We start from the raw sequence: 17,769 nt of genomic DNA on the forward strand, positions 1-17,769 counted from the left end.
TTCCTGCTCCGATGACCTCTGACCCCACTGAGGCCTCGACTCTCCACAGCTTGTTTCCTCTTTCAGAACTCCACAGAAGCAGCTTTAATCAATGATCTGTTGGACATCAGCTCTAATTCTGCTGCGTCTGAATCTGTGGACCTGTTTTATTGGACAGACTTGAACATTTTATTGGAGTTTCTGGCTGAGGGAGACCTCACAATGTCAGCTTTAGAAACCAACTCTCTGAGACCTGAGCTGTGAAGCATGGGGTCCTTCAAGGGTCTGTGCTTGGGTCCCTGCATCTTCTGCCTCCTGGTCTCCTTTTACGTTCATTTAATGTAACTTTTCACTGTTAGGCCAATTATCTGCAGCCAAACAGCTGGACACTACACTGACAGCGATGAGGGGCTGCTTATCAAAGAACTTCCTGCTTCTTGATGCTGATGGGACAGATTTAATGGTCATCGGACCTCAGAAGTTTCACCACTTGTCCCAAAATGTTACCTTGAAGATGGACAACCATCATAAAATATGGGGAGCAGACTCAGGGGTTCAGCCTCAGTTATGTAACGGCTCTGATGTCGCCTGGATTGCGACGGTTGGATGTTGGGGAACCAGGACATTTTAATTCGTTCCTCATCCGTCTGCTGAGCTGAGATGAAATAAGACGATGACATATCTCGAGGTGCAGATTTTTCTTTATTTTTTGCAGAAACTAACCGAAAGCAGTAGAAGAAAAACAAAAGGCAGGCACTTTGGGTAAGATGGGGAAGTGGATCGACAGCAGGTTCAGTAATGACAGATTTCAGGTAAAGAAAAAAGGAGAAGAATGAGATGGCGCTTTGTCTACACAAACCCACAGGAGAACCTTCAAACAAATACGTCGACAGGCTGCCATTGTTTGAAACCACCCTCTGCTTCCCGTTTTATCAAACCGCACAGAAAATATTCAAATAAGTCGAGAGTGACGCTGATATGGAGTCAAACTGAACTTAAATGTTCAAAGATCTACGTCCCATTTCTGAAATATTCACAAAATCTCTACGAAAAAAAACAACACAAAGATAAACGATTACCTGAGTGGTAAAGTGAAAAATGTTAATCTGTACAGAAAAACAGTGAATAAACCTTTATGATCACCACCTCCATGTAAATATAACCCACAGCTTTCCCTTGCTCTGCTTTTATTTTGAAATCCCAGGTTACCTCTTTATATTCAACTAAATATTTTACAGTTTATAAGAAAGTTACTTTGAGAAGCTTTTAGGCGCCTCAGTTTGGTGATAACCACTGTGACACATCAGGGAAGGCGAGGCTGCAGAAATGATCAAACTAAAGCCACTTTTCTTGTTCCTCTTGCGTCCACCTTATGGGACCGTGGCTACGATGTAAGGACACAATCAGACCGTTTTCAGCCTGCTGTTGCACTTTGAACTGATGTTGACATAAATATCTTCTTATTAATGAGATTCATTCCCAAGCTGAAACGGGAAGTAGGGGTGTTGGTAGCACCCTCTGATGGATACCACAAAACATGCATGTTTAAATACAAAGCTCAGGAATAAAAGCAGATTGTATCAGTGCTGTATGTTTACATTCTGTGTGCAGAACTAAAACCCACAAAAAAGTGAGCAAATATGATTATATTTTATAGATATTATAGAGTATTTTTCACGTCCTTTTCCAGATAACGCAGCACGAGTTGTTTATGTTTGGTATTATATTTTTCTTATGGTTGTTTAGGCTCATAAAAAACAACTATATAATACAATAATAATAATAATACAACTAATAAAGTTTATAACTAATAAAAATGAGCAATGTTGGGAAGTTGGATCAGATTTTGGAGCCAGTGAATGAAAAGAAGTCTTATTGAGCCTCTGGAGACTTTAATGAAACTCGGTCTGTCCTACATTCACGTTTCCTAAAAAAGCTCGCGGCTGAACTTCCTGTCCCGGTGATGATGATAAAGGTTTCTTCTTACAATGAAGAGAATGTGTGGCATTGATTTCAGCTGACATAAATAACCATAAATACTGAATGAAAGTGACAATCTGTTAAATTACAAACACCTCTTCGTCTGCGGCTCGCCCTGTTCTTACCAGCCAATCAGAGCTGCGTTTTCAGAAGCTCGGGGTTCTGAAGGTCTGAAGTGGCTCCTGAAGCAGCCTGAGCGGTGTCGCCGCTGCCTGCAGAGCGCCGAGCTCCCGGCGGGTTCTCATTTCTTCTGCTGCGCCTCCTGCAGCAGCTTCAGGGCGGCCGTGTTCTTTGGTTCCACCTGCAGCAGATTGTTCAGATCGTCCACACAGGCGCCGACGTCCTGCAGAGACCACAAATAAAAAAAAGGAGCTAAAAGCTGACAGAGGCTGAAGGAAATATGTCAGATTTTCAGCTGTGAAACCAGAAACAAGCTGCTGTTTTCTGCAGAGTTCACTCCAGAATGATCCAGTTTGACTTTTACTACTTTTAATGAAGCAAATCATAATTCACTTAAAGCCACTGTTGGAAACTAGTTGGTGATTAAAAAGTCAGAGACAACAACCCTCCAGCTGGACTCTGACTGTTTCTGACCGAGAGACTCGATTCAAACGCTCAGTTTGTGAAAATCACCGCCTGAGGACATCATTTTGTTGCCACCTCAGCCTGCAGGATTCACAGACCTGCACTGAGGGTTTGCAGGAGAAATGCAGGCTGGTATTTAGCGGACATCACAAGCCTGTTTTTGCTCCAGAGGACGAGTCCTGAGTGGCACCAAGTGCTTCTTTTATTTGTGCAAACAATCCCTGCAGTTTCAAACTACAGTTCATTCGTTTCCATTCAGCAAAAATAACAAAACAAACAGCTCCATCGCTTCAGAATCACAGAAACTAAACTGAAAAAGGTTCTGACGGGTTCCAGACACACCCGGGGAAACTAGGTTAAACATCGATGTGACTCAGATGTGACTCACACCAGGAGCTTCAGAACCTCTGCAGACGGTTCTGGATTTTAAGGAAACCCTCTGGTGAAGGGTAATTTGTAATTTGGTGCAGAATAGAGAGATCCTGGATTAATAATTACTGTGTGGAGAAATAAAACTGATACTACTGAAGTCTATTTTATTTTTACTCTGAAGCTGGTCGTCTCCCGTGATTGGACACCCGTACCTGGAGCGCCATGTGAGCCTGCGCCCTCCTGTAGAGAGCCTTAACGTTGCTGCCGTCCATCCTCAGAGCCTCGGTGCAGTCTCTGACGGCGTCTCTGAACTGCTTCACTGACAGGTAGCACAGCGCCCTGACGAACACAAACAAACCGCATTTCAAACGTTTCTAAGCTTCTTTCCAGAGTTTGAAGCAGCGTCGGCGTCTGGGCTCACCTGTTGGTGTACGTGGTCACCTCGTTGGGGTTGTGCTTCAGGCTCTGGCTGTACTTCTCGATGGCCTTCTTGTGCTCTCCTTTCTTCACCAGAGAGTTGCCTTCTTCCTTCAGAGCCAGAGCTTTCTTCACGTCTTTGTCACTCGGAGCTGATGTGGAAGAAGCAGAGAAGAAGCGGATTAAACAGAGCAGGTGGAGAAAAGCTGAAACATTCAGGTGACCGCAGCTACACACCAGGTCTGCCTGTTTGCTTGATGCCGTTGTGCTGAGGTGCAGCAGGAGGTTGCATGGCGTTGCCTGCAGCTTGTTGGTGGAACTTCTCCCTCATGGACAGAGGCACGGTGGGGATGGGAGGAAGCTTTTCTCTCCACGACGGACCGTCTGCCTCTGTCAGCGCCTTCGTCATCCTGAGGGAAGAAGAGAATAATAAATAAAAAAAGGTTTAAATTCAACCTTTCCCCGACAGAAGCGGAGCGGCGTACGGACCTGTTGGTGCCGTCGTGAGCAGACGCGATGTTGCAGTCGATCTGCAGAGCGGTTTTGTAGTCGATGTAGGCGTGCCTGTAACGCTCCAGAGCTTCGTAGGCAGCAGCACGCCGAAGCAACGACTTCATGTTGAACGGGGACAACTCCAGAGATCTGACAGAAGGCAAGCAGGTGACAGGTTAGGCTCCAAGGGCTACTCACAGCTGTCTACATCTGAAAGGTTGCTTAATAAAGAGCTTTTATGAGGGATAATAAGGATTTTAGTAGATCTGGACAGGACTGAAACAAAACGGACAAGTTTTACAAGTTGAAGAACGTTAATAAGATGAATGCTTCAGGTTTATGTAGAATAAAATAAAGACTTACGTATCGCAGTCCTTCACACATTCTGCACAGTTGCCGTCCTTCAGGTAGCTGGCTGCACGGTTTGAATACAAAATGGCCAAATCCTCCGTGTTCTTCTTACCTTAACAAGAAGAAAGGTCGGTGTAAAATAAACAGTCAAATTATACACCTGAAAAAGTAGGTTTCTGTTTCATTCCTGGACTATAAAGGAGCAGAGCACCTACAGGTTCCGACACTCACCGGACTTCTCCAGCTCTTTGATGGCGCGGCTGTAAAGGTTGGTGGCGTCGCCGTACTGACCCGTCTTGAAACATTCGTTCCCGGCTTGCTTTAGCGCTGCCCAGGACTTGGACTTGTGTTTATGTGGCATGGCTTCGTTTTTACCTGCTAAAGAAAAAGTAGAAAGGTTAATTATTATTCTCTAAATGACACGCTTGCTTCATGCGACCGACTGGACGAGGGACGCCGTGGCCGGGGAGTGAAACATCTTCATACTAACTTCAGTCTTTGCCATCAGTTGTTAATTAATTAAAGTAATCTTCCACAGAAGTCATTACCATTGACACATTGGGTTGTTTTCCAAGGTAAACACACACGTGGTTGACAGCCGATCATGAATTTAAATTAAGGACAGATAAACCGTCTAAAACGGTGTTCCTCTAGGCCGTTCTCCTCCACGTTTTAGTCGTGTTCTTGCTTTAAATGGACAACATCTTCTTGGAGAAGCTGATGATTTGTTGAGGAGGTGATTAAACCAATTAAAATCAGGTGTGTCAGAGCAGAAACACCTAAAACCTCCAGGACAGCGTCGCCTCGAGGCCTGCAGTCTGACATCCCTGATCTAAAAACTATTTTGTTTCTTATGTTACGTTTCTTTTAGAATCGGTCTTCACGACTTTAATAAAAGAGCAAAACTAATTCAGAGGTTTCCAACGATTCTGTGTCATTTAAAGATGATTTATTGCTTTCTTTTATTAAAGTTTTGCACTCGGGCTTGTCGAAAACATCACAAAGTTATTAACTGACTTTTATTCATTTCCTGACACATTTATCCTTCTTTACCTCCTCATAACAGTGTTTAAAAGTCCAGGACAGGTTGAAAACATGTGCAATAAAGATGTTTGGTTATAAACCCTGGACCAAATGCTGTGTACACCAAATAACACTAACATAATAAACCAGATGTGGAAAAAGTTGTACTTTTTCAGGCTAAACTCCCTCTGATTTACCAAACAACTTCTTATATTTTCCCGTGAACAAGATGGCCTCCAAAACACTTTCACTTTTTATATCACTGCCTGCTAGCTTCACTTCTTTCAGTTGTCTTTGCTAACAAAGACAGAAAAACAATAATTGAGTGTTTTTCTTACTTTCTTAAGCAGTTTAGCTGCTTTGAAGGAGGATCGTTTTATTGAAAGAGCACGTTAGCTTGATTGCTGTTTTCTAGTTCGCAATTTTTATTTTCTAAAAAAAATCATTCAGAGTTTAATTTTATGATAAATCATCGAGGCTTTACATAAAAACGAGGCCCTTGGTGATGATGACAGGGTCCCACACCTGGGTGAGAGAGGGGGAGGTTATTTTACAGCCGGCTACGTGTTAGCCTAGCTCTGTTAGCATTAGCATGTCTCACCCGGAGCAGCGGGGGAATCCGCCTCTTCTTCGCGGTCTGACCGAGAGCGACTACCGGCGTCTGTCTCCTTTAGACCCGGCTGACACTGACATTCCTCTGGGCACCGGAGAGGTCCTGGGGGTCCCGAGACACGCGGTTCTCCTCGGCTCCGAGCAGACTTTATGTCAGGAACATACCGGTTGGCTCTGGTAACTTCTGTTCGGCTGAGGAGGAGGAGGAGGAGGAAGAGGGGGTTCCCGAAGCGGATCAGTTTCACTTCAGCCCAAAGCTGCGTTCAGGTACCCCGCAAAGTGGAGGAATTTAAACTAGCGTGGCGCCCTCTGCTGGCTGTTATCGAAAATATGCTGTTAATTGAAATAGAATAACCAAACTAAAGTAAACTGACGCATGAAAGGGGAAATTAAGTGTTTTGAAGCTAACATAAATTTTAAAAAGTCATAAAAGGTGCTTGTATTCAGAGTCTATCATTTTAAAAAAATATATACTAAGTTAAAATTAATAATTTCTTCAGTATTTCACTTAATCGCTCTGAAGTGTGACATATTAAGAGTCAAACTGGAATGCCAACCAGGCAGGAAATAACAGATCCTTCAACAGAACCACCGCATGTCGGACCGGTGCCGGACGGATTTAGTTTATTTTAAAACTTTAATTAAATAATTTCTTAAATTACTTATTATTCTGTTCAGTACTTGTGTGTATTAAGTTATGCTTTCCAGGTATTTCTGTCTCTAACTGGTTGCACTTTCAGTTCTTCTTCCCAGTTTTTAAGTTTCGCATCGTTCTCTCGGAGGAGTGTCCATTTGTCCCACGGCCGTGAACGCCTCAGCAGAGCAGCAGTTGGTCGGTTTCTATTTCTGGGTCAGCTGAGGCTTCAGAAACTCAATGATGTCCAAACCACTGGACGAATGAGGAGGAAACTTTCACAAAGCAATCCCTGGAGGTTCATCTACAACTGATTAACGTTTGGAGTCAACCCGAATCAAGATGGCCGACACAGCCAGCTAACCTTAAAAACTACAAAAATGGCTGTAATTCAGTCAGTTTTGCAGATAATGACCTAAATAATGATCTGGTAGTAGCTTAGAGTCACTCCCAACCAATTCTGAGTGCTAAAAGATTGTGTAAAAGTTATTTATTTATTTATTTTACAATTACAACTGTTTGTCTGTTAGCAAAATATCTCACGAGCCTGTAAAAAATACCACAAAGACAGTTCAGTGTCTGTGTCAGACGTTTCGTTTTAAAGCGAACAGCACATGAGAGGTGTTTATGGTTCGACGTTGATGGAGCAGCTGGCTTTAACGTCCCTGAAAGACGCAGAGTCGAAGTCCACCAGGAGGGTCCTCTCGCCGATCTTGTAAGGAAAAAAGGCGAAAGTGATCCGGATCCTGTTGCTTGGCAGCAGATCTGGGAGACTGCAAGCAAATAAAAACAAATCTGTTTAGTTAAATATCACTGGCTGCTGAAGGTCAGCAGTTTCATCAAGGGGTGTTTCTCCCTCTTAGCTTTTATTTCAGATGGTGTCATCCGGCACACAGTTCAAAAGCCTGCCTCTCTGATGGTATGGGGGTGCATTAGTGCCTCTGGCATGGGCAGCTTACACATCTGGAAAGGCTCCATCAGGTTTTAGAACATCTGCTCCCATCCAGATGACGTCTTTTTCAGGTTAAGGCCTCGCATATTTCATCAAAACAACTTTAAACCTCCTGCATCCATCACAGCAGCGTGGCTTCATAACAGAACGGACCTGCCTGCAGTCCAGACCTCTCAACACATAGAATAGAATAGAATAGAATAGAATAGAATAGAATAGAATAGAAGTACTTTATTTATCCCAACAGGAAATTACTGAAAATATTTGGTGCATCGTGAAACAAAAAGTCCAGCAAAGAAGAGCCAGTACTGTTGAACAGCTCGAATCCCAAATCCGAGCAGAATGGGACAACATTCCCTCTAAAACCTCCCATCAGCTGCTCTCCTCAGGTCCCAGATGTTTACAGACAGATGTTCAAATGCCTGTAAGTGAATTAAGAGGCTGCTTAGAGCCACACGGCCACTAGGGGTCCCAGGATGGCTGCACAGTAAACTGAACTGGTTAGAGATGTGTCACTGCCATCAAATTCTAAATAACCTTAGTTTTTACAAAAAATGATGTTCACTTTGTTCCACTGTGAATAAAATATGGGTTTGTGAAGTTTGCAAATCATTGCCTCCACCCAGGAAATTACATTTGAATGAAATTTTCAGGAAATATTGGGGTTGTCACAGAAAAAAAACCAGTTAATTAAATTCTGATGGTGATCCAGATTTTATCGACTCTCTGCTTTTATTTTTTACATCTTACATGTTTTTCCCTTCATTTACACAACTTCTAACCTGCACCTGCACTTCTAACACAGTTAGCCGCCATGTTAAACTTCCTTGTAAGTGGCCTAACACACACACACACACACACACCGACTTACTTCGTTACAACCTCGCCAATGAAAAGGCCACTTCCGGAAAGAGTCAGGGTGCAGTTTCTCAGAGTCTCGTTGATGGGGTTCATGAAAATGACTTCAGCATTAAGCTCGTGGTTCACCTTACCTTCTCCAGACACCTGGAACACACACACACACACACACGTTATTCTCTCAAAAGCAACTAACAAACAAACAAGTCTGCTGTTAAGAATGGAAAATATTTTTGTGTAACATGTTGGGATGTTCAGAAAAGTGCAGGTTTAGGAGGGATTGTTGAGATCAGTCGGATAATCTCTGAGGAAAGCTGTGTGACGTGTGTGTTATTCCAGAGAGATGAGGTGTTTTTGTACTGACGGTGATGGAGAGCGGGGGGTCCCTCAGCCTGATGCGTTTCTCAGCCAGGTAGGAGTGATCTTTGTCCTTTTCCTCGGTGACGATGGCTGAAATGTTCATGCTCTTACACTCTATCATGTGCTTGTGGTAAGTCAGGAACGGGACCAGGATAGGGATGGACAGATCTGGAAGTTCAGTTTTAATGTTCAAAACATTTCCAAAGAGCCAGAAATACAAGGATTAAATGAGAGACACCGTCCAAAAATAAACAGCGACAGTTTTGTCCAATAAATAAATAAATAAAAGACACAAAAAAAGGAGAAAGACCTTCCCCGGGCAGCAGCTTCTTCTCCGTCACCTCCGTCTGGATGTTCCCAGCTGGTTGGCCGGTGTACTTTAACGCCTGGATGCTGATGTTGATGGACAGCAGCCTGGGGACGCTGCTGTTACTGCTCAGGATCAGCTTCAGCTTCACGTCCTCTCCGTTCACAGGCTCAGACACCTGCAGCACCACAGATCCTTTAGAGCCGGCTTCTGGACTCGTCTAACACTCATCATCCTGGTCTTTGTGCCACCCCGCCCTGCACGCTTTAAACGTCTCCATGCTTTAAATTATTTAAAAGCTGCAGATTAGAATTGGTATTTCCCTTTTTATATCTATATATTCTCAACTGCAAGAAGACCCTGCAGCAGAGGCCAGAAGTCAAGAGATGGATCAGTTCTTCCTTCTAGCCCCGGAGAGACGATGGGATCAGTCAGGAGGAGCTGGAGAGGATCACACTTGTCGCGTCAGAAATCCAGTTTTGGCAAAACAAATTTTAAGTGCCAACACCTTTACGGATCTGACTGGTTTGTTGAGAAGCAGCAATCAACTGACCACAGATTAGAGAGTGATGTGCTAACTGCAGACATCTCTCAAACTGAAACTAAACAGGCGATAATGTCAGACTTACATCTTCAAATCGAAGAACAAGTTGTGGTGGTTTGGGGACGGGTGGTTCGGGGACGGGTGGTTTGGGGACGTTTTCAGGCTCCGTGTTGCCAGTTTCGCTCGTTGTGTTCTTGGGTTTCTCAGCTTTTTCCTCCTTGGCTGCTAAATCCTCTAATCTGGCGAGGGCGTATTTGAAGACCTCTCTCTCCTGTTCTGTTCCTGTTAGTTGGAAAGTCAAATCAAACTCAGCAAACACAAGAGTGGCGAGAACTCGGTTAATTTCACAGACATGGAGCTAAAATCTGGCGTGGTAGTAGTTGAGAGTCCTCCTCAGCATGCACTCCAGCTGCAAACAGATCTTTGTTTAAAATATCAGACCATTTAACAGCAGCAGCTCTGTTGTGAATTACCGAATTTATCACAGCTGTCAGTCTTAAAAACAGAAGGTCAGTTTTGTGGCGTGGGTCCAGAGAGACATCCACTGATAAAAAACTATAATAACTGATTTGATCCTCATTGATAAAATCCCAATACTGATAAAAACAAACCTCTCCATTTATTTAAAGAGTTAAAACTGTCTCCACCTTCCAGTTTGAGTGAAACTCAGCTGCTAAAAATAAAACATGCAGGCAAAACTAAATTAGACTAATAGCTATGTATTTTATTTCACTTTATTTGCTAATATTGCATCAATATTACATTAGTTGAGTAAAAACCTGCTAATTTGACAGGTTTGTCCTAAAGAGTGAGCCTAATTGATCTGATAATTGTGTTTATTTAATTGATTTTAAGTCAAGTAAAATAGGAGCAGGTAAAGTAACAACAGAAAGGAGCAGAATAAAAGGTTTCCTGTCTGATGTTTGGAGAAATGAGCTCACCTTCTCTCTGCTTGTAGGCATCAGTGATGTTCAGCCTCTTGTCGGAGCCCAGAGACTTAGTGGAGATGTTCTGTCCAACTTTAGATTCGTCAGAAAAAATCTTGTCTTTGGTGCCATTACGTTTTATCTGAGCAAACACACAACAAGAAAGGAGATTTTTTATTAAAAGAAGAGATGTCTTTTTGTTTAAACTGAAGGCCTTGGTGATTCTGATGAGGTTTAGCCCTGCCCACTGACCAGCCAGTAAACGCAGTCAGCGTTGACCTCAGCAAAGACAAACGGAACGTCATATTTGAGATGAGTGTCTCCGTTCAGGATAGCTGTGACTGGAGCTGGACCACAGCAGAACATACCTGCAGACACAAAACAAACCTGTTATTTCCACGATTCCACTTAAAGCCATAATACGTGGTTTTATTCATAAAACTTATATGACTGTCATGCACATCAGGCCTAATTTAGCTTCTGAATCTACAGGAAATAAATATACGTAAGGGAATATGACTCTGCTATCATTTCTTTTATAACTGTGGCACTAATGGCACCCATGCATCGTGCAGCACAGCGCAGCTATTCTTAGTTCTGCTTTGTGTCCAGAAAAACTACAACTTTCTTTTGAACCTAACAATAACTTCTGGTCATTTCTCAAATTTCTTGGCAGCAAACCTGAAAACAATTAAGTCAGAATTATTGCAAAAATGTAAAACAGCAGCAACAACATATCTGTCGGTACCGTCACTCTTCTCCTGTGGCGTTGGATCCAGAACCTGCCAGCCGTCATACTTTCCATCTTTGTCCAGGTCCGGTCTCCTCATCCAGCCCTCGACCCAGACGTGGAAGTTCCTGAAAACACAACATTCAGAAAGAAAAGATGGTTTCTTTCACTTTCATCAGCTGACTGTAAATCTATAACTACAACCCTGTAAATCTGGTCACTTTAAATTAGTTTTACTTGACTCATTTTAAATTCAAGCAACAATTTCACTTTGCAGATTCTTATTTGCTCATTTTTAAGTGTTTTGTTCAATATTGGACAAAGCTTGTTGAAGTTGGAGGAGGTATATGGATGCAGAGGGATGATGTGACAGAGGATGCTGGGACAGGGTGAGATGGAGGCAGATGATCTGAGGAATCGACCCCGGAAAGCAGAGGAGCTACTGTTTGCTTCAGCTTATTTTATCTCGGTGGAACAGCGTGAAACCATTTGACGAACTAAAAGCACTCTCCAATAAATGATGAAAGTGGGTTTAGATCAAGAATCACTCGGTTTTGGGTGCATCTTGTTGTTCCGAGAAAGAATCAGCTATGTGGTCCTTCTCAGCTTCCGTAGAAAAGTATGTTTACTTTGGAGCTGCACAACATTAGGATGTGTAGTTTTATTGTTTAATATTAAGATGACAATATCAACTGCAATAAACCCAAATTTTCCTCACGTTCTTTTCTGATATAAACCAGGTGTGGGCATCAAGACAAATAGTTTATTAGCATTCAGAACATGAAAACAGTGAACTGATTTATTGCATAGATTTGATAGATTTGTGCATTTTCAACCTGGGAAACAAAACGTGACACATAAATGGAAACAGATCGGTCCTCTCACAACAACATGCATTCAGTTTAGGTTCAGATGAATCTACAGCAAGTAATAAGTCTGCTCGTCTCACCAGACGCTGTCCCTGGACTCTTTCTCTCTCACGCCATAGTCTGCATAGTAGGTGTCCACGATCAGGTTCTTGTTGGTGTCGTGAGCAGACTGGTAGTTGGTAACAACACGGCAGGGGATTCCAAACAAGCGCATCACTGAAGTCAAACACAAGAAGCTGAAGGACATTTTGATGCTTTTGTGTCCGCTGCTTTGATCAGATATTCTACATGGATTTGCCGACCCCTCCTAACAGAAGAGACGACTGGAGTTCAGGGCGGCTGTCTGCAGATTTAACTAAATACGACGATGAAAGGAGGTGAAAAGGGAGGGAAAGGTGTGAAGATTCAGCTCTACAGAGCAGTGGTATCAGTAGTTCAGTCGTTTATTTCTCCTAAAATTGTGTTATTTCATAATTCCACAGTCAAGTAATAAGAAATCATGTTTTGGGATTAAAGCTGACAGTTGTTGGAGATCATCTGGATCAAGTCAGGGCTTTCGTATAACTGGAGTCAATCCAACAAACGACATGACTACAGTATTAAATCAGCAGGAATGGTAACCGTTTTTAGTTGGGGGTAAGGGGTTAGACAAGTATTTTGAAGTGATTTAAACTAAAGTCAACTGTGAGTTTCGACAGGTCTACAGCTGGTGGCAGAAACCAAAAAAGCTCGATTACTTTTGGTTTTGGTTGGATGACTGCAGCTCTCAGATGAAGTATAAAATAGAAAGTTTAAAGGTAGGTAAGGTGGCACAAATCCATGCATGACTGATAAAAGCATGTCTTCATTCATCACTTTAAATGTAACTAAATCAAACTGAAGTCTAAAGCATCAAAACTAAACTCTTATATCATTTCGCGTCTGCACAAGAACCATCTGAAACTCGTTTTTATTTGTACAAGTTCTGAAGAGTCAGACGTTACCTGAACACATGACGCCAGCGAACACCCAGCACTGTCCATATTTGACTGGGCTGTTGAAATAGTAGTCCCACTTTTTAAGAATGGCGTAGCTGCCACTCCAGTGAGACGGGGGGTCACCGCCTCTAAAGTTGCCTCCCCAGTTTCCCTGAAGGACGCCGCCAAAGTTTGAACTGTTAATCTAGAAGAGAACAGAAGCAAAAATCTTACTTTGCATTCTTACCAATATACAGTATATAAGAAGTAGATAACACTAAACATTAACGTTTGATTTTGTAGCTGACAGATTTATTGTTACTCTGGAGCAGGGGTGTCCAATCATGGTCCTCAGGGCCTCCATCCTGCAGGTTTTCCTTGTTTCCCTGCTCCAACACACCTGATTCAGAGGTTAAATCACCTCTTCATGTTCTGCAGAAGCCTGTTAATCACCCATTGATTCAGATCAGGTGTGTTGGAGCAGAGGAACAAGTAAAACCTGCAGGATGGTGGCCCTTGAGGACCAGGGTTGGACACCCCTGCTCTGGAGCACGACACTGTAGGGTTTTGGTAAAGGTTAAAAATGTGATCCCAGTTTCTTAAAGCTTTGTGAAGGAAACCATAAAGCGTGTCCTACCATAGAGGTGATCACACGGCTGACGTAGATGGGGTTACAGCGAGCAGAAACGTCATCAGCCGGGTCGCGCGTGTGTTTGATGTTGAGGTCGAGGATCTTCAAACTAATTTTCAACATGTCCTCCTCAAACTGGACAGGAGGAGAGACAGGGATGGCTCGTAAAAATGTGGTGAAATTTAATTTTCTTACTTTTAGGGTGTTCAGTAACGGCACCAAGCCTTAATACAACTATGAGTTTGTGTGGTTTTGTCTTTGTACCTGTCCAAAGTCCCAGTCCATTGGAGAAATGTAGTTATCAAGTCCTTTGTAGATTATTCCATGTTCATTCATCACATACTCTTGTCTCTCAGCCTCATCGGGCAGAAACACCCAATCATCTGCAAAGAAAAAGATACTGACTGATCATAAGTACTTCTGTGGATGGATGGGCTCAAACGTTGGACACGGAGGGACAAACCACCGACCTACCAGGACACCAGGGGTTGAAGAGCACCGACAGCTCTGCCAGCACCTTTTCCTCCTCCTTGAGTTTTGCAGACAGCTTGTAGTTGCCTATGGGGGTGTCAGGTGGGGGTGTGATGGTCAGAGCCAACACTCCGGTTTCAGGGGAAGAGCTCTTCTGAAGCTCTGCCTTCCAGACGGCCTTAGCAGAAGCTGAACGGATCACTTTGTCTGGAACACCAAAGAGCGACATCGTCCCCTGGTCCTCAGATGGATAACTTCCTGTAAACAGGAGCAACTAAAGGAGTCAGACAGCGATACTCTTCTTACAGCCATTCGTTGCTTTTTCCTGGATGTTTGAACCTTTTATAGGTTAATCTGACAAATCTAGAACATGAACGGGGCTGTTTTGGTTCGACGCAGACGATTTGAAAGATTTAATTTAAAAACGGGTCAACCTGTCAAGGCAGTCATGGTGAGCTGATCTTGGTCCGGGTTGAAAGGTCGGCCCAGTTTAAGGGTCAGGTTGAAGGACTGGCCTCGCCTCACAATCAGCTGAGAGAAGGAGATGTCACTGGTGCGGTGCTCCTTGTTGTTGGTCTCGCTGTGGAGGTCCACCTCCTTAAACACTGTCAGAAGTAAAAGATGTAAAGACACGTGAAAAAACTGCCATTTTCTGGCAGTAAAGTGAGCAAAGACCACAGAAATACTGTTTGATTATTTTGACAAAAAAAGGAAAAACAAATACAAGAAATTAGAAACTGAAACTGTTTTGGATCATTGTTTTATTTATTAAAATAAAAAATGTCCATGAAACTGCTGTTTTAGTGCTATTTGTACATTTTAAATTTATATGAAAAGAGTTTAGTTTTGCAGCATACACCTTACTGGACCCACCTGTTCAATTACTCGTTAACACAAACTGCTAATCAGCCAATCAGATGGCAGCAGCTCGGTTCATCAGTGGTGAAAATGAGTCGCTGACGTTCAAACCAAGCATCAGAACGGGAAAGAAGGAGGACTTAAATGAATGTGGTGGTTGATGGAGCCAGACGGGCTGGTTGGAGTATTTCAGGACCTGATGGTCTTCTGGGATTTTTTACACACAACCATTTCTAGGATTTACAGAAACCAATCAGACCAGGCAATGTTTTTCCAATTTATTTAATTATTTGTGACTTGAACCCTCAGTTTCCTGCTCATAGCTGACAGGAGTGACATCCAATGTGGTCTTCTGGATGTGTTGTACGTTCAGAGATGGTATTCTTGGTCGAAATGAGTGGGGTTTTTTTGAGCTACGGTTGGCTTTTCGTCATCTCTAACCAGTCTGAGTAAATCAGCAGTTCCTGAAACACTTACACCAGCAACTATGACACCTTCAAAGTCACTTAAATCTAGTTTCTTCTCCATTCTGGTGCTCAGTTTGAACTTTAACAAGTCTTCTTCACCACTGAAAACATTTCACGGCCATGGACCAACAACTTTAGCAGCTCAAGCACAAACAGAGGTCAGTGTTGTGAGAAATACAGATCAGTGTGGTTCAGATTAGCTGCACTCAGAAAGGGAGTGGATTAGTGTAAAATTCACTTCAAGAAACTGTCGATCAAAAGAAATGTTACCACAACAGAAACCAGGGTGGGCTGGTAACCAGATACACTCGCTCCAGGAACATGACGCTAACGTTTTACAACATGTAGGTGTGTGAACAGAGCATGCCATGACATGAGAGCAAAATACAGAAAAATGACACATTCAGTTCTTGAGTAAGAGCCTGGGGAGGCGCGCTCCTCTTCAACATGATGTAAAATGTCATACAAAGCGTTAAAAGCATGCTTGGAGCAAAAACAGCATATCAGCCTAAACGCCTTATAGCAGCTGTCAGCACGGCGGTGGAGGGCTGATGGTTTGGGCTAATCTGGAGTTAAATGTGAGGCCATCTGTCCGACAAACACAGCAGCTAATCTACAACAGAACGGCCCAGAACCAGAACCAGAACCTCAGAGAGCTGAGCAGAAACCAATGAGCTGAAGCAACGCTGCAAAGAAGAGTGGGCCACAACTCCTCCACAACCATGAGAGAAACTGATAAAGTCCTACAGAAAACTGAAGCTCTTTAATTGCGGTCTTAGTGTTTTTACACACTGATTCTGCATTCATTCTCTGAATTGTTAGTGTCACGTGTTCTTCACCTGAGGTTGTATTCAACGAATTAAATCTTAATTGAATTTGTTCGTTTGTTCTTCGTGTCTTGGCACTTCCAACTCCTTGAGTTCAAACAGGGTGTGCTGTCAACTCTGACCTTGTAGTATTTAAGCAATGAGAAGAACTTCTGTGTTCATGCAGAACCACAATGAAGTCACCTGGGTGTGTCCCGTAATTCTTCACATGCAGCACGAACACCTGGTTTCATGTTGCTCCTGCTCCGTAAAACTAGTTACTACAGTTAAAAGACTGAAGGTTTGTTTCTGCTTTTGGTTTCATGACATTAAACATTTCATATAATCATTTGTTTCAAACAGTTTATATCTTTACATCCTGATTATAAATATGTGGATAAACTGCCACCTGATGCACTACCTCTCATAGATCTTTAATTGTTTTATTTTACTGTTGACATACAGTCCTAGTATTTTATTGTGAGAATAACTTCCATTTAAATGTCGTGTTGTACTTTAATCTTCCAACTTTGCATTATGTTGCTGTTTGCTGCTGCAGATCCTCTTATTGTACCGATAATACATCCATCCTCCAAGCAACTCTAAAACATTTGGATTTATTTAAATTGAACTATAGATAAACATATTAAAACTGAATGTATTCAGTCAAATGCCCTTCTCTTCGTTGTCACGTTGCAAGAATGCTTTTATTGAAACCTGTTTTGGTTTCATAACATGAGTTTTATTTAACAAAATGACTAAAAAGTTTTAATTCCCTGGAAATATTTGGCAAGTTGTGATGACTCAGATTATTTTGAATAAATCAGGGTGCCATCAGACAGGTTCAGTCAGTCATTTGGTTTTTTTTTTTAACTGTCAGCACAAAAGAAAAAGGTTGTAAGTTTAAGCTGGGTTTTATAAACTGTGGACCAGAGGTCAAACGTTTAATGAACTATTATTTTTGGCTGCACATGTGATTTATTTAACCCTCCTGAAGCCATGAAAGGAAAAAGAGACAAAAAAACATAGAGAAGTCTTTGCAACTTCGGGTCAATTTGACCCAAAGGCCACAGGAGGGTTAAAACTCGAAACATTTAGTGTTAATGAAAGACTGCACCCTGTTTTTCTTTCCCGCTTAACTACAAGTTTAGGCACATTTAAAAACTTGTTTTGTTTTGTACTCAAAAAGCTAATTAAAAATAATCACCACAGTTGTTTAAAAAGCTTTCTAGAAACCAGTAAGGTGGCCGGGATCATGTGATCTACGAATGCTGGTCAAAAAAAACCTTTTTATCTGTGAATTATGTCTTTATTTTAAAACTTTAGATCACAGCAGTATTCATTCATGACCATAAATCTAACAGTATCTCAAAATAACATAAAAATCCTTAAAGGTGAGGATTTAATACCTGAGTCATTGGTCCCGTCCAGCGCCATCGTCGCCTCTCTGCAGATCTCTCTCTCTGATGAAGGAACTCCGGCCGAGCTCTTCGCAGCACATTGACACACCCAACCACGCTTAATGCATGTGAGGAATGCATGTTGCAACCCAAACAAATTTCCATCGAAGGTCTAACAGCTGCCAAGTG

The 17,769-nt window shown here is 42.5% G+C and overlaps 2 protein-coding genes across 3 annotated transcripts; both read right to left on the bottom strand.

Moving 5' to 3' along the window:
- Positions 1-662: 662 nt before the first annotated feature.
- Positions 663-6,056, bottom strand: tomm34 (translocase of outer mitochondrial membrane 34). 2 transcript variants are annotated; one of them, XM_017429227.3, is made up of 8 exons: positions 5,801-6,056; positions 4,408-4,551; positions 4,189-4,288; positions 3,823-3,975; positions 3,571-3,743; positions 3,338-3,485; positions 3,129-3,255; positions 663-2,302 (listed from the first exon to the last, which is right to left on the bottom strand). In XM_017429227.3, the coding sequence occupies exons 2-8, from the start codon at positions 4,535-4,537 to the stop codon at positions 2,201-2,203; spliced, it is 933 nt and encodes a 310-aa protein (XP_017284716.1). In that variant the 5' UTR covers positions 4,538-4,551; positions 5,801-6,056; the 3' UTR covers positions 663-2,200. The 2 variants fall into 2 exon arrangements, with proteins under 2 accessions (XP_017284716.1, XP_017284715.1); XM_017429226.3 differs by having other exon boundaries at positions 4,408-4,554; positions 5,801-6,055.
- Positions 6,057-6,913: 857 nt separating this feature from the next.
- Positions 6,914-17,726, bottom strand: LOC108243627 (protein-glutamine gamma-glutamyltransferase 6). The gene is made up of 15 exons (XM_017429210.3): positions 17,590-17,726; positions 14,484-14,654; positions 14,053-14,307; positions 13,843-13,961; positions 13,585-13,713; positions 12,975-13,152; positions 12,072-12,207; positions 11,141-11,250; positions 10,645-10,760; positions 10,408-10,534; positions 9,552-9,748; positions 8,926-9,100; positions 8,620-8,783; positions 8,269-8,402; positions 6,914-7,218 (listed from the first exon to the last, which is right to left on the bottom strand). The coding sequence occupies exons 1-15, from the start codon at positions 17,615-17,617 to the stop codon at positions 7,071-7,073; spliced, it is 2,187 nt and encodes a 728-aa protein (XP_017284699.1). The 5' UTR covers positions 17,618-17,726; the 3' UTR covers positions 6,914-7,070.
- Positions 17,727-17,769: the final 43 nt, after the last annotated feature.

The sequence above is a fragment of the Kryptolebias marmoratus genome, linkage group LG4 (assembly GCF_001649575.2).
Source record: "Kryptolebias marmoratus isolate JLee-2015 linkage group LG4, ASM164957v2, whole genome shotgun sequence".
Taxonomy (NCBI): Eukaryota; Metazoa; Chordata; class Actinopteri; order Cyprinodontiformes; family Rivulidae; genus Kryptolebias; species Kryptolebias marmoratus.